We start from the raw sequence: 14765 nt of genomic DNA, 5'->3' as shown, positions 1-14765 counted from the left end.
ATCTGATTTCTTGCCTTTTTTGTCCAAGGAGAAGCTGTGCATGTAAAAGACTACGCCGCTTCCAGGTTTTGACTTGGGCCGTTCAGAACTGCAACATCTGTTTTTACCCTAAAGTGCACATCTACACTGACTTCTTCTTGGTCTCACATGCGGTGAAATCAATAGCAAAACTTTAATTGAATCTAGTAAGTGCTTCATGAGGCCCAGTCTAATTAGCAAGTATTCAACACCTCTCAGGAATTGTCACAGATTTTGGAGTTTATACGTTTAAATAAAATATGCTACAAAAACATCACTTGATCTTATTTGACCCTGATGCATACAGACTTTTCAGTTTTCAAAACATACACAGTTACATTAATATTTTAAATTTTGCATTAATGATTTTTAAATGTCTTTATATTAGGTTCCTATTAATGATTCCCTGATGCCAGAGAAGTACATAATTGATAAAACACCTGCCAACAAAACCCATCTCAAGATTATGAAGCTTACAGGGCAAGATGGTGGATTATACGTGTGCCAAGCTGTATTCAAACTAGGAGAAAACAATGGAGAAGTGAATCTTAAAGTTCTCAACTACATGGTGCCACTCAAACCATTTTTTGCAATAGCTGCTGAAGTTATTGTATTAGTAGCTCTTATTTTCCTTTATGAGATATACTCTAAAAAGAAGGAAATGCTTGCAGGTAGGATATCTTTTTTATAACAATAACAAAATTTATATTGAGACTACTTTGATAGAGAGGAAAGTAAGAATATTTTATAATAAAACATAATGACTGGACTGATCTCTGAGTTCAGACCCTGCTTTTACACTGAAACAGACCAACAGAATGATCTCAATGGGTTTTAGAGGAAAATGCTAAAATTGCATTGTTTTTCTGACATTTTCCTAAGCATGGCTAGAGGTGTGAATTTTGTTGCATGTGTCAAAGGCATGAATACTTGAATCAAACTGCCATATGTTTGGGTCAACTAACGGGATATGTGATGTGTAGAGAAAAAGCTCAAAGTCCAATTTATAAACTCTTAAAGATATTTTAGAGTTACATAAGTATGATATGGTATGGGATATGGAAATCAGGAGCATAGTGAAATGAGTATTAACAAAAATGGATCTGATCTGTATACTGATATTCTGTGTGAGAATAATTACAGGATTTAATTGGTTGTATGCTTCCTTTTATTTTTTAGTTTATTCATTTATCATTAAAAATTAAGAGAAATATTTTCCATTAAAATAATATCATAATAGATATGTTCATTAACTTGAGTGCTATTATAACCACAGGGTTTTCTTTGTCACACAGAAGGTGAAAAAGAATTTGAACAAATTGAGCAACTGTAAGTAATAACTTATTAGATGATATATGCTCGCACTGTGCTAACCTGTAAGAGACAAATATCAAATAGTGTTAACACCAGATAACTCGGAGTAAAAAAGATTCTCAGGTCTTAACATAACTTGATGTAAAGAATACCAGTATACTTTCCTATGTATTGTTCTAATTCCCTTCCTTGAAGTCTTTCCAATTCCCATTTTGCCATGTACCAGCATGTACAGAATACAACTTCTCCATCTTGTTCAGTTCTTCATCTTCATCTTCTTCTTTATCTTGCTTTGGGCTTTTTATTTATTTATTTTGGTAGTAGTCATTATTTTGATGCATTTTTTATTACTTGCCAACCTGGTACAATGTCCATGTACTTCTCTCAAACTTCCTGACACTGAGGGAGATCATTTCAGATAGAACAATCTCCATCTTTTATCCATATGCTTAATGTTTCTAGTTTAGTGTTACATATACCAGGTACCCTGGAAAACCCTACATACAGGGAGCATATGCACATGCAATTAATTTGAAGCAATAAACTCTGGCACATATTATGCTAGATTTTATTGATTCTGGGCACTGTGTTTGACTGTGCGCTCAAGACCACAGCACGTTGATCTGGGTTGGAGCAGCCCCAGCTGGCAGGGGGCCCAGGGGCTGCTCCAGACTGGCTCAACATGCTGTGGAGTTGTTAGCTGGGGCACACGGGTGCTCCATAGCAAGGTTAACCAGCAGGCAGCCCCTGCACTGAAGCACCCTTGTGCCCCAGCTAGCCCTGTCAGCATCTACATGTGTATTGTTGCACATTAAAAAAACTCCACCACAGGATACTACTTGTATTTAGAAGCACTAACCTGTGGTGGACTTTATTAGTTTACTGTGGTCTAACAGGACTGCATGTTTAGAAGTTGAGATGTTTACAGTGGAGCTAATTAGGCAGCTGCACAGTAAACATCCTGTGTAGACATGCCCACAGTGGAGCTGGTTTATTAAGCTGTGTGACCAGGGATAAGATAGAGAAGATTTGGGGAAGAAGCATTTGTCAGGAATTAGCGTGATCTAAGCCTGGCATGTTCTCACCATGCTGGCAGGTTTTAGCTCAGGATATGGAGAGAACCTGCATCCATAAGGCTAGATGGACACACTCGCCACTTCCTTCCTTTTGGTAGAGTGCATCAGACACTGGGAATACAGCAACTTTGGTGCTGAGAAAGCAGGTAACTTTCTAGGTGAATTCCTTGTGTCCTCTTATGCAACTCCATGTGGACACCGGATATGAGATTTATTAGAAGAGGAAATACATTAGTTCAACCCAGATGGGTTTTTTCTACCTCTACAAGCAGTCTGTATTTCTACCTTTGAAAAGCAGAATCCTGTGCTCTACCCCCTACTCCCCCAACATGCCTCCCAATTTGCTTCTCAGCCATTTCAAGGACTTCCCTCTTTACTTTTTCCATTTGTCAAGTACCTGATCTCTTCTTTATCCCTTTGTATTTTATTGGCACCATTTTTCTATATTTCCTACTATCTGAAGCCATGCTCCCTGTTTCCTTTTGCCTCATCCACTCATCCATTTATTTCCACAACCCCTGTATCCTAAATGCTGTCTAGCTCTGCTGCTATTTACTTAATTCCGTCATTAGATTCATGATGTTTTAAAGCATTTTGGGATATTGTTGATGTCTTATATCAAGAGCAGAGTAGTTCCCTTAGCTCCATATTACCATATTTTTATCACAAACAGCCTTATTGAAACTGAGGTCTATTGGTCTTAAAAAGAAAAAAAAAAAGAAGCTCTTACTCATATCATTTAATATGGCACTTTCATGGGAGCTTGAAATGGTTCCTTTATAGCAGTTTGATTTTTACCTAGGAGATTGGAGTTCTCTTCTATTGGATAAATGCACATTTAGGAAATATTATTTAAGTGTTCACGCTTTGTCTCATTGCAATGGTTTTATGGTAAAAAAAAAAAATCTATATTAGTAGGTGTTTAAATGCAAATTGATGTACCAGGTGATCTGGATTTTTTTTCCTATGGAGTCAGTTCATTGTTTTAGATTATAACTTTTTAAAATCAGATTGTTGCCACAAATCATTTTGGCTGCTGAAATAAACAATAACTCTTCTCATCTGAAATACTTTCTAATACCTGTAGGTATTGTTAGAAATGACTGTGAAATGAGATAATAGTTTCAGTCCTTTTCCCAGTGATCAAGAGTCCACAACACACACACAGTCACAACTGATGCTTGTGTGGAATGACCCCTTTTGGTAGTGTCACTAGAGAAGCTAAGGATGAAGTACTATACTATGGAGCCCAAACTGTCCCTAATAAGCGACCTCTCCAGAATTGTCTGGAATACCCTGGCAATTAAAATAGGAAACTGTGTGCTGTTATCACAGGTATTGTTCCTACCTATTCAGCAGATGGGGTTGTTTTTATTAGGTAGACTCCCAACAATCTCTCTTTTAGCAGGGCATGAATTTATCCTGTTGAAACTAACAAGTTCAGTTTTGCTATTGCTATAATACATTATAATTAACTTATGTGCATACTGTAACTACATCAAACAATGCCAGTACCAGCTGGTCCCTTCTTGATCACACTGTGGCAGATAACCTATGTGTAGATAACCAATAGGTTAAATGTATAAAATGCTTATGTGCGTAGCACATTTCAAACCCTTTATCTACTTTGTAAAGTAACCACATTCTGGTTAACTTTCTGGAAATGTTGAAAAGGAAGCAGATGTCAAAGGGGGCTGGTAAGCCTCACAACCACTATTAGAAAATGAAAATGACTGGTCTGCCTTGGGGCTGCTAATACCACAGCACTGACACTGCTGTAAATAATGCTCATTAACTACACAATGCTGTCAGGGAAGTGATATTGGCAACCAACAAACTGATTCGCTTTGTGATTTTCGCCGTTTCTAAAAGTTAGTTTCATGGCTGTTAGAAACCTTGAAAATGATAGGTCCTACTCAAGTTCAGGACTGCTAAGAGAGTGTACTTAGTGAGCACTGCTTTTATTAATTTGCACAAGTGGATATTCTGGATAAGTGCACAGCCTTTCTTCAATCCTGAAATGGAGAACATTGTTAATTGTGCCAATATTACCGTGCAAGTATAACAACCTATTCCAAAGATTTTTAAGAATAAAAAAAAAAAAAAGACTGAATTGATTTCAGAAAGCACTGGAATGGTCACTAGCTGGTTGGTAAAAAGACCAAATAAATTATTTCACTATCATATTTTATTGGAAAAAAATACAATGCATTCATTTTCTGCTCTGTGTTTTAGAATCTTTGCATGTTAAAAGTTTGTTTTGAGTTTGAAGTTGAACATGTTTTGTTTTTTCCCCCCTTACTTTTAATAGTAAATCAGAAGAAAGCAATGGTGTTGAAAATAGCAGTACCAGGCATAGAAAAGTTTAAATCAGCTCCCAATACAAGGTGAGTAAAGGAGGAGGCATATTAGCAATTTACTAGGCTATTCTGTGATCAGAAGATTTAAAAGGAAAAATTTATTTTGCCCTTATCATATGTATTTTCAGTGTGCATTATGTGGATGTGACAGAAAGCTGGAGTGAATACAGACAATACTCATTCATCATTGACAGAACCTTACAATTAATTCAGAAATCCAACTCAATATTATGTTTTAATTTTAGCTTTTACCATGTTTGGGATTTATTTGTATTTATGTAGTAATGAAAATTTACACAGCAATTAAAATTGGGATGAAATTTTTATTAAAAATTGGGATGAAGAGGCAAAGCCATAGATAGTCATGTGAGTGTTCCTTAAACACTACTCCTTAAACAGTCTTGTTGCCATCCGTGTGATTGCTCATGTGCATTAGGATTACTCATATTGCAAAGACTTTGTGGGATTAGAGCCAAATAAAAAAAAAATCTCCACAGCGAGAGCAGGGAGTGAAGGAGCCATAGGTAGTAGGAAGGGTAGAATTTATATTATAAAATATGGCTTCAGTAGAAGTCAGCAAATAGAGGGAGGGAAGCAAAGACCCACAAAGAACAGAGAAAGCAAAGAGAGAAACTGTTGCGAGAGGAGTGAGTGACAGAATGGGGTGGGAAGAGCAGGTGTCGTGTTTCTGGAGAACAAGAAGTGTGTAGAAAGACTGGAAGGTTATCACTGAGGAGGCCAGTTACAGCTTCCTGGTTCTCTACCCCGGTCACAGTTCCAGCTCAGGCTAATTTTAATTTGGGCCAGGTCTGCCAGCTGAGGACAAAACCCTGAGCAATCCAGAAGTTGTGTCTATCCCCCATACCTCTTAACTAGTGTTCCAGCATTCCACTGATCTGCCCCAATAAGACAAGGCTTATGGTAACCTTATAGTCCCTGTGTGCATATGAACCGAAAGGAGTAGTGTCAGGTAAAGCCCATATGAAACAAATGACCAGATGAGAATGAGATTGAAGTGTAATTTACAAAGGTACCTAAGAAACATAGGAGCCAAAGTCCCGCTGACTTTCAAAGAACCTTAGGCTCGTAAGAGCCTAAATCAGTTAGGAGACTGACCCAAGTTTCCTTTTTTGCACCAAAGTGGCAGGTTCAGACTCAATCTGGTGAGAAGTGTCCTCTAACCTGCATCTCATGTTCCTTGAACAAATGCCTCAATCACTAGGCTATTGGGCTAGTAGGAGGGGTCCTGATGTATTTCACTTCTGACCAGTATGCACACATAGTAAACCTGTTGGAATAAAATCCCAAACTCTGCTTAAGCTCCATAAAACTCAGATGCATGTGGCTATGTACATACCACTTAAGCATGTGAAGGGTGAATTCAGCCTCCAGCCCTATGTTCCTAAGTCACTGAGACCCAAATGCTCAAAGATACTTAAATGTGTACTCACTGGTGTTAAATTGTATTGGAAGATTGAAAATGTCATTCCCAGTCTGGGACTGAATCAGAATTACATTGACAATCTAAAGAAGTTAAATATAGTAGTGAGTATAAAACAGTTAGCAGGATTTATGTCAGTTGGCAATAATATGTATGTTCTCTTTAATTCAGGAGCCTGCAAATCAAGAAAAAGCAGACATAATTTGACCATTGCAAACTACAGAAGGATATATTACAATTATGTATTTCAAATATCTATTATGCTTCTAATTAGAGCTTTCTAGATGTGTAACCAAAGCCATTATCTCCTATAATGTTTTTAAAATATAGACTTGAAATTGCCTCTCTGCTAAATAATCACTTTGTAAACACAGTAGTGTATCCTAATATTGCACATACATATGGGCTGTGTCAGATGTCCCTGTTGTGTTTATGTTCCTTCTAGTAAAAAAAACAAAACAAAACATCTTTCTACTATTCAAAAATTAATTAGTTAAGACTAACCCATGTTAGTCTTAGCCTATTAGGCTTTGCTTTTTACATTGGGTCCAGTCCTGCTTTCACTGAGGAACCAAGTGATACAGGATCAGGGCCATTATCTAAAAATGAATATTATGGAGGTAAGTTCACCTTCACGAAAGTACTTTTCAATCTTGAAGTGCTTACACCAAACAAAAATGCCTTTTACTAGGAGATTGAACAAATTCAACACAAACAAGCCTTTTTCCCACCAAAGGACTGATCAAGGGGAATCTTTATCATAGTTCTTATGCAATATATATATATATTTTTTTTTACAATTTCCTACGAAAATACAAAAATCCTCAATTTTTTTAATTTAGTATCATTTTATATATGAGGAAGAGATATGAAGTGAGCTAAGGAAGTTTAAGGTGCTACAATTGCTTTGACTTCCTGACTGAATACAAAAGGCCACATTTTGTACTATAGGATCGTGGCCAGTATACTCAAATTAGTAAATAAGTGACTATACATGTACAGTACTGAAAGGCCCTAGCACTGACTCAAACATCAATGGCCAGATATATTCCATATATTGGGCATGGAAACAGGCTTACGTATTTAAGTACATTTCTCTTTGGTCCTGTTTGAACCCCTGAAAAACTTAATACCAAAGATGAGCAAGTCATCCTCCTCAATGCTTTTCTGTTAGTCTTAAGGGTCAGATAATGTCATGTTATAAAAGTATAAAATTTTCAATGACCTGACAAGGGTGGAATAAATTTAAACTTAGGGCCTAAGTTCACTTAGATGCCTAATAGGTAGAATAGAACCTGGACACAAATATCTGCCCTAATTTGGCATCCTCCTGTTCTTAGAGCTTACCTGAAAGTGTCCCTGAATGTAATAAGTTCAGGTCTTCTGTATGTCAATTAGAAGACACTAATGGTCACTTCAGATGACCTTTTCTGCTAGTCCTATTGGACACTAGAAAGGTTTTGCTATTCTGGATGTTTACATAACTTCTTTTATCTCAAAGAATAACAAAGAACTAATATTGCTTTAATAAGCAATGTTAAATAAAATACAATGATAACACTACACTTAATTTAATTGGGTTAATGTCCCTATTCTTATGCAAATTGCCAATGACCACAAATGGGCAGGGCCTCGCTTGTATAACTTATGCAAAAGACAACACTTCCAGAAGAACAGTGACATGTTCCCCCATTCTTGGATTTTGGTGTAGTACTAGTAACCAAGCAGGCTACCTACAGAATCATCACTACCATCTCCTATAACATCCTTGATTATTCTTTCATAAATTCTCATTCAGGTAAAGAGCTGGTTAACTTGTGAGACAAGTTAGAACCACAGTACCAAATGATACAGCTGCAGGTAGTCCTGTAATAAGCCACAAGCCACAGAATTAATATGAGCAATTAAAGGTGCCAATTAGTTACAATATATATTCAGCAAATGAAATCTATACACTGGTTCATTTCTAGCAGTAAGAATTTCTCTGCAAATTCTTCCCCATGCTCCCTCTGATCAGTTGATTGGTAGGAGAGGGGTAGCTATCACAGGAGAATGCCCCCCACATGCTGACTGGGTGATTGCTGGGAAGGGAGGGGATATTCCCTGCAGGATCCTCACAGGGCTTTCTGACAGCCTGCCACTGGATGAGCTATCACAGAGCCAGTGCTCTCCTTCCCCCTTGGGAGGGAAGAAGGGAGAACAGCAGACTATGGTTCTCTGGTTGTGGGTATCCTCCACACCTGAGGAAGTGGACAATCATTCAGAATAGATCAGGAGAGAGAGAGAGAGAGATGTTCCCTATATAAATCTAACTTCCTTGCAAAAAAAGACTCAATTCTCTTTCACAAGAAATCTCTTAAACAAATGTATACTTTCTCTTTTTGTGCCAAGAAAATGGTTTCTGCCCTGGCACAAACGTAACACCTGTTCATGACCACTGTGTAACTGACTGCTTTTTCCATTACAAATGCCTGCTTGAGTCCACAAAAGAAAATGAAACATCCTTTTATTTAAAAGAAGTAGGGAACATTTGTTTTAAATGTTTTAAGTAAAGGAGAAAACACTCAAGAACATTTCCCCTGTCCCTGTGAAAGTACTTTTAAGAAACTAATGTAGGCAAATATATGCAGCTTCTTGTTCAGGAGAAAAGAAAAGCCAGCTCTTAAGTTGTACAGATTCCAACATCAATGCTATTTTGCCGTTTGGCAAACAAAACAGACAAACAAAAAGGAAATATGATTAACACACAAGACTGAGAAGGGGGTGCTTATAAAACCTTGTTTACAGTCTTTCTGGATCTGGAAGTAGTAGTTACTGCCTGTAATGTTGGCTTTGGGAATAGATATCCAGTTTAACTTGTTTTAAATTAAAGAATGAGTTTAATGTTGTACCCTAATTAGCACAAGGTTTAAAGCCTAAATAAAAAGCAGAGAGTCTCAAATGTCTGGATAGTGATCACTGATAAAGATTTCCCTGGTCAAGATACTGTGTTTTATTACACTCAGCCTCAATCTTCCAGTGCACTGCATATAAACCAAAACAGTTACAGCTTTTATATGAATTTGTATCATTATCATATTAATATTTATTGTTAGAGCAAGTAAAGATATATGCACTATATTAAAAATAAATTGCTTGATTTTGTTGTACATCTTGATTATGTTAATAACATTCCAAGATTATAATCTTTTTTGGTAAAAAAAAAAAAACTTCATAGCTAAGAACTTCAGATTATTTATTAAACTTCAGTGTTTATTTGGTTTGTGATGCATGTTAATCTTCACTTGATACACAAATTTAATTCCTGAACTAGAAATGTTGGGAATTACGTGCTGCACTAGAATATAACCCAAGAAGACTTTTAGATTTTCTTCTTTTAAACAATATCTTGCAAACATTTCTGTAGAATGACTTGGTTCTCTAAGCCATTCACAGTAGCCAAACATGAAGAGCTAGCTTTATACAGCTGCAAGTGTCCTTAAATGAAGTGCATCCTGGCACAGCAGTTAAAAACAATATCAGGGGAAAAAAGTACAGGCCATTTGTACCTATTGGCATATATTTAATATATTTCAGAATTGCCTGCCATATAAAAATACCTATGCATATTAAAGTAGTAATGATGAAGTGATTAAGAATCCACAACATTTTTTTGTGGATACCCTTGTCTCCTCATAATAAAACTATTAGGCCAAATCCTGAGAGAGACTGAGAACTGCAATCCTGCTAATTTAATTGAAAACTGGCAGTGCCTGCTTCAGAGAACTGCATCATAGATGCTTGGCATGAATCAAGTTAGGATTCCCTCTCAAGAAAAAAAAAGAGCAACTCTGCTTCCCATCCCATGGAATCTCCAGAGTCTCTAACTCCATCTCCATCATACTTCTGTGCACTATAAACTGATATTGTACTGCCAAATCTTCCCCTCTTACAGAATCTATTTTATGTACATGGTTGCTACAAGCAAAAGTTCCTGGATATTTATTCTATGATTTCAGACATGAAGCTAGAGATGAACAAATACTTATTGAAGAAAAATTACCCAGTCTGTGCATATTCAAATGATTACTGTACACAGGTATGTAAGCTACCTTACATATTGATTTAATACGCATAGGACAGGACAGAGTTGCAGCTTATAGACTAATTCAGAGCTACACAGGTTTTTTAAGCAACAGATTACTTTTTTAGATATTGTGAAAGGACTTTGATAGCATGGTCCTTTTATAGGATCCTACAAAGCAAGCTGCTGCTTACAAAAGCGTATTCATCTCAGAATTAGTCTATAAGGCACCATGCCTTCTGTCTGACTTCAGACTAACAGCTAAATACCTCTCATTTACAGTGCATGTGCAGGTTCTATCAGGACAATTTAAGAGGCCTGTCCTGAAATTCTGGCAAGGAATAATTAATTAAACTAAAAAAATCTAGGAAACAGAAGCCACAAAAATACAAAAGTAGAGCCAAAATCATCCTGAAACCAATTACTCTTGAAATACAATGCACAAGTAATTTTGGCTATACACATTTTAACTTCTTGGGTCCTTATGCTTGGAGCTAACTGTACTGGTTGACTTGAATCTATGTGCTGACTGTGACTATATCATGATATTTTACATATGTTCAAGGGTCAAACTTTGCTTGCCTTAGCAGTATATCTCCTATCACACCCACCTCTCTCTTCCCAACCCTACCATCTACAGCTCAGCTTTCTCCCCCAAGTAGAAGATATTTGCAGGAAATTCCACAAGCCGACTCTTACAGACCTTTCTGGCTTCCAGGCTCTTGAAACCCATAGGTAACTTATTGGAAGGAGCAAAATAAGCTCTTGTTTTCCTGGGTAGAATGAGCTTCAGGCAGCTCTAGGACCAGACTCAGATTCAGATTGGTGACTGCAGGCAATGAAATTCTCAAATTTGAAAGCTAAAATCAGTCTCAGCTCTAAGATCATGAAGTATCCCATGCTGACGAAATGCTGCAAGGCAGTAGAACGAGATTTCCTGTTGAAGTCAGTATCCCTAGTTTTCTTTTTGTACGAGTTTCTGAACACCAGCTTGCAGAGCTCTGCTACTTTGCATCAGCAAAAGTATAAAATTTTTGTATGGCTCTGTATCTATAAGAGAGACACAGAATGTTAAATTCTTGGAGTTTTTCATTCTCCCCCAGCAGCTTGAACTATTATAGCAGATTTACTGTAGATTTATTATTTTATCATACCAGGTCATCCGTTTGTAATTTATTATTGCTAGTCTCTTCGTGACCCTGTAAAAGACTGGTTATAACCTAAGAGGTTCAATTCTTCAATGCTAAGTAACAAAAGCACATCTTTCTGGGATGTACCCTTTGAATTTATAATTGCTAAGTGTTAAAAAAGTTTGGCTCATTTTTTTTTTTGGTTAAAATTAAATATTTGTTTATATTATTGTGGAATTACATGTTTCCATCTTTTAAAAAGATATTGATTTCTCACAGGAGTGTATTTTGCTAATGATCAAAGAATATGATTCTTGTTTATTTAACAATAGGATGAGAGAGAAAGAGAGAAATTAATCAGATGAGATTTACAATCAACTGAATTATTTCTGGTTTTTTGTTTTCTAAATTGACATTACAAATTATACAACAGTGCCTTGAAGGAAGGAACAAATTTAATGTGTTTTAAGTTCATTTGTGTTTTGCAAGAACTATTTTTGTGTTTTCAGAGGAAGCTTGATGTTAAAAATCTAGTCAATGGTTGCTGAGTCTAATGCTGCTTATCTTGCTTGCCTTATTTTACATTTTGAATGTAGATCTGTACTCACTCATCTGTGTTATATTGTCCTGCCTGAACTGTAAGATATGCGTACTCAGTGGAACATTTATTTCTTATATGTTCACTATAAATGCAATAACAAAAAGAATGGAAATAGTGGGAACAGGTAATACGGTATATACATTTAAATGCAATAAACTTAATGGAAAAGACTGCCTAATATTTATCTGTTTCTTCGATCGTAACTTAAGTAAGAGTCAGAAATACAACAGCATATGCTCAGGGTTTTACTTTATAGACTGGCATATTCTATTGTGAATGACACCTGGGAACACTGGAAATAAATCCCATTTCAACGGATTATTTTCATAATTTCGTTTTAAAGGTTGCATCTCCCAAATCTTTTTTAGCATAAAGGAGAGTGATGCCCTGACTATTCTTTGGGGAAATAAAAACAGAGACTGAATCATTATTTTCCCCCTTTGTTTTTTAATCTACATAAGCAAAATCATTTTACAATAATCTCTCCCCTTTTCCCTTATCATTCCCACAAGCATCAGCACACTTACGTGTTTCTGGAGAGCATACACAGCTGTTGTTTCAGCCCTAAATTAAGCATAAATATATAGATTTTGTTATGAAATGTTGTAGGTGAATGGGAGCTGCCTATACAGGAGACCCTTGCCATTCATGGGGGATATGTTCTAAAGATCCCCGCAAATGGGGAAATCCAAGAATACTGTACTGCATTCATGAATGTCGTCTGCATTTATGCCCCCAGCAGCTGTGGGTACATGGCTGCACTGGTGGCAGTGGGAACTCCCACAGACGCCTCCGGTGCTGTAACAAAGTGTCATCACGCTACACTCTGAATATTTGAAACTCTGAATGCCAAATCCACAAATAGTGAGGGTTTCCTGTACTCTATATTGCTTCTATCCAAGATTAATACTGTTTTCTTCTCTTTAATTTTTCTGTGAATGATTTGAGCACTTTAGTACTGTATAGACAAGTCTAAGAAAGTATTAATGGTTTTAAAGCACAGTGAAATGCATCTCAGCCACGCATTGGTAGCTTCAAGTTGGTTTAAATAATACCATTTCCATTGAGATAAATGTGAAATTACTTTTTCATTTTTCATGGGTTTATAAGGGGGTGGGCCAGGGGGTTGTGCAATCTATTTAATAACCACCAGTTCTTTTTCTTCCCCAAAATAAAAGGACAATACAGAAAAGAACGCAGAACTTAATCAGGAGATGTTCAAAGCCAAGTCTTATTTACCCAACTGGTTCCATGATTTTAAGCCATCAACATTTTCCAAACACCAGAAAAGACAACCTGAACCCTCTTCCAGTTGGATACCTTCACTTGTCTTTAAGTGTCCTGTTTCCACAGCACAAAGACACGCAAGGCACCTCTACACACACACTTTAAAGCGCAGTTGACTATTTTACATTAAAATGTTACATAAAAATGTGATATTATGCTAATGTGGAGAAAAATAGTTTACTGCTCACTAAGCATCACCAAGAACAGCATTCAAATGTGCTATTGCACATTAATTTAGGACCTCACATTGGAGGTATTAAATTTAATGCACATTAGAAAAGGTGCATTAATGTACATGTAGACGTGTCCACAGACAACTGAAAGTATGATGAGCCCAACAGACCTCACTCACTAGCTGAATTATCAGTTCTTCCTCATCAGCCTCCTTGGGAAGGAAAGGGTAAAGTACAGAGATGGTGAGGAATTTTTTGACAACCTGTTTTCATCAAACCTGAAATTGTTCGCAGGAAAGGATTGATTTCACAAACCCTCTATATACAAACAATAGAATACTGTTTTGAAGCATGCTATTTTGACATTTGCTAATGAAAACTTGTTTTTCAACTAAAATAAATATTGAATAATATTTTGTTCTGAAATGTAAGATGCAGTGAAATAATGTAGATGATGAAAAAGATTTAAATCAAAACAAAATGTGTTAAATGTATTAAGAAAATATTTTGTTTCACCTAAATCATTTTTTTCCAGATTTTTCTACAACAACAATTGGCAAAATTATTTTTTTTTATCACAAATTAGAACAGGAAAATTTATTGTGTTTTAAGGTTGGAAAACACTTTCCTGCCTAAATCTAGTGAAGAATAAAATAACCTTGGTGAGCAAAGGGAAGCAAAAATGAGTTAAACTACCCTGTACCCAGCTAGGATCCCATTTGCTACCAGTTCCTAATCCCCTTTCTGTAGATTGTGTAGGTTTGAAGGGAACATCCCTAGTATTATACACATACACCCTGTGATAATGTGATAAGCAGCTAAGAAGAAGAATGAGGGGCTAATTGGAGGGACTTACTGGAGGTGATCGGGTAGGAGGGAATTTGAGGAATAGAAGTGATTCGGAGGGAGAGTGTGTAAAGTGAATGAATGGAGTGGGGTCATAAGCTGAGCAAATGACCCCAGGCGGAGGTCGAAGGAGGACGAAGAAGTGCTTTCTTCCATTAACTAAAGACCATTTCTTAAGTCCTGATAGTAGGCTCAACTACCTCCTGCCCACCCTTAGTTTTTCTCTTGAGATTTGCTAAGTTGTAAATGTATACAAGAGGAGGGAAAACGGTGGTGACTACAGGGCTATTAAAATAGCTAACTACTGTATTTTCTTGCTTGCTGTATGCCCTGAGATAAAATATGCATTTTGTTTTTGGAAAGCAGAAGGCAGAAAAAAAGATTTTCCTGGAGTCACGGCTGACTGTGTAGCATAGAGCATGTTACCCTGGAAACAGGAAGCGTCCAGGAAGTGTG

General features: G+C 36.7%; 1 protein-coding gene across 3 annotated transcripts in view; it reads left to right on the top strand.

Annotated features, from left to right (window-relative positions):
* Positions 1-12167, top strand: part of EMB (embigin) — a 42357-nt gene extending 30190 nt beyond the window's left edge. For 2 of the 3 annotated variants that reach the window (XM_090038050.1, XM_090038048.1), the window contains 4 exons: positions 407-689; positions 1314-1347; positions 4720-4795; positions 6381-12167. In XM_090038050.1, coding sequence (XP_089894176.1) covers positions 407-689; positions 1314-1347; positions 4720-4777 — 375 coding nt within the window. In that variant the 3' untranslated portion in view covers positions 4778-4795; positions 6381-12167. The remainder of the gene's footprint in view (positions 1-406; positions 690-1313; positions 1348-4719; positions 4796-6380) is intronic. The other variant, XM_090038049.1, reaches the window with a different exon arrangement.
* Positions 12168-14765: the final 2598 nt, after the last annotated feature.

The sequence above is a fragment of the Crocodylus siamensis genome, chromosome 3 (genome assembly GCF_052110815.1).
Source record: "Crocodylus siamensis isolate JL-2025a chromosome 3, ASM5211081v1, whole genome shotgun sequence".
NCBI lineage: Eukaryota > Metazoa > Chordata > Crocodylia > Crocodylidae > Crocodylus > Crocodylus siamensis.
This window is presented reverse-complemented; position numbering and strand designations above follow the sequence as displayed.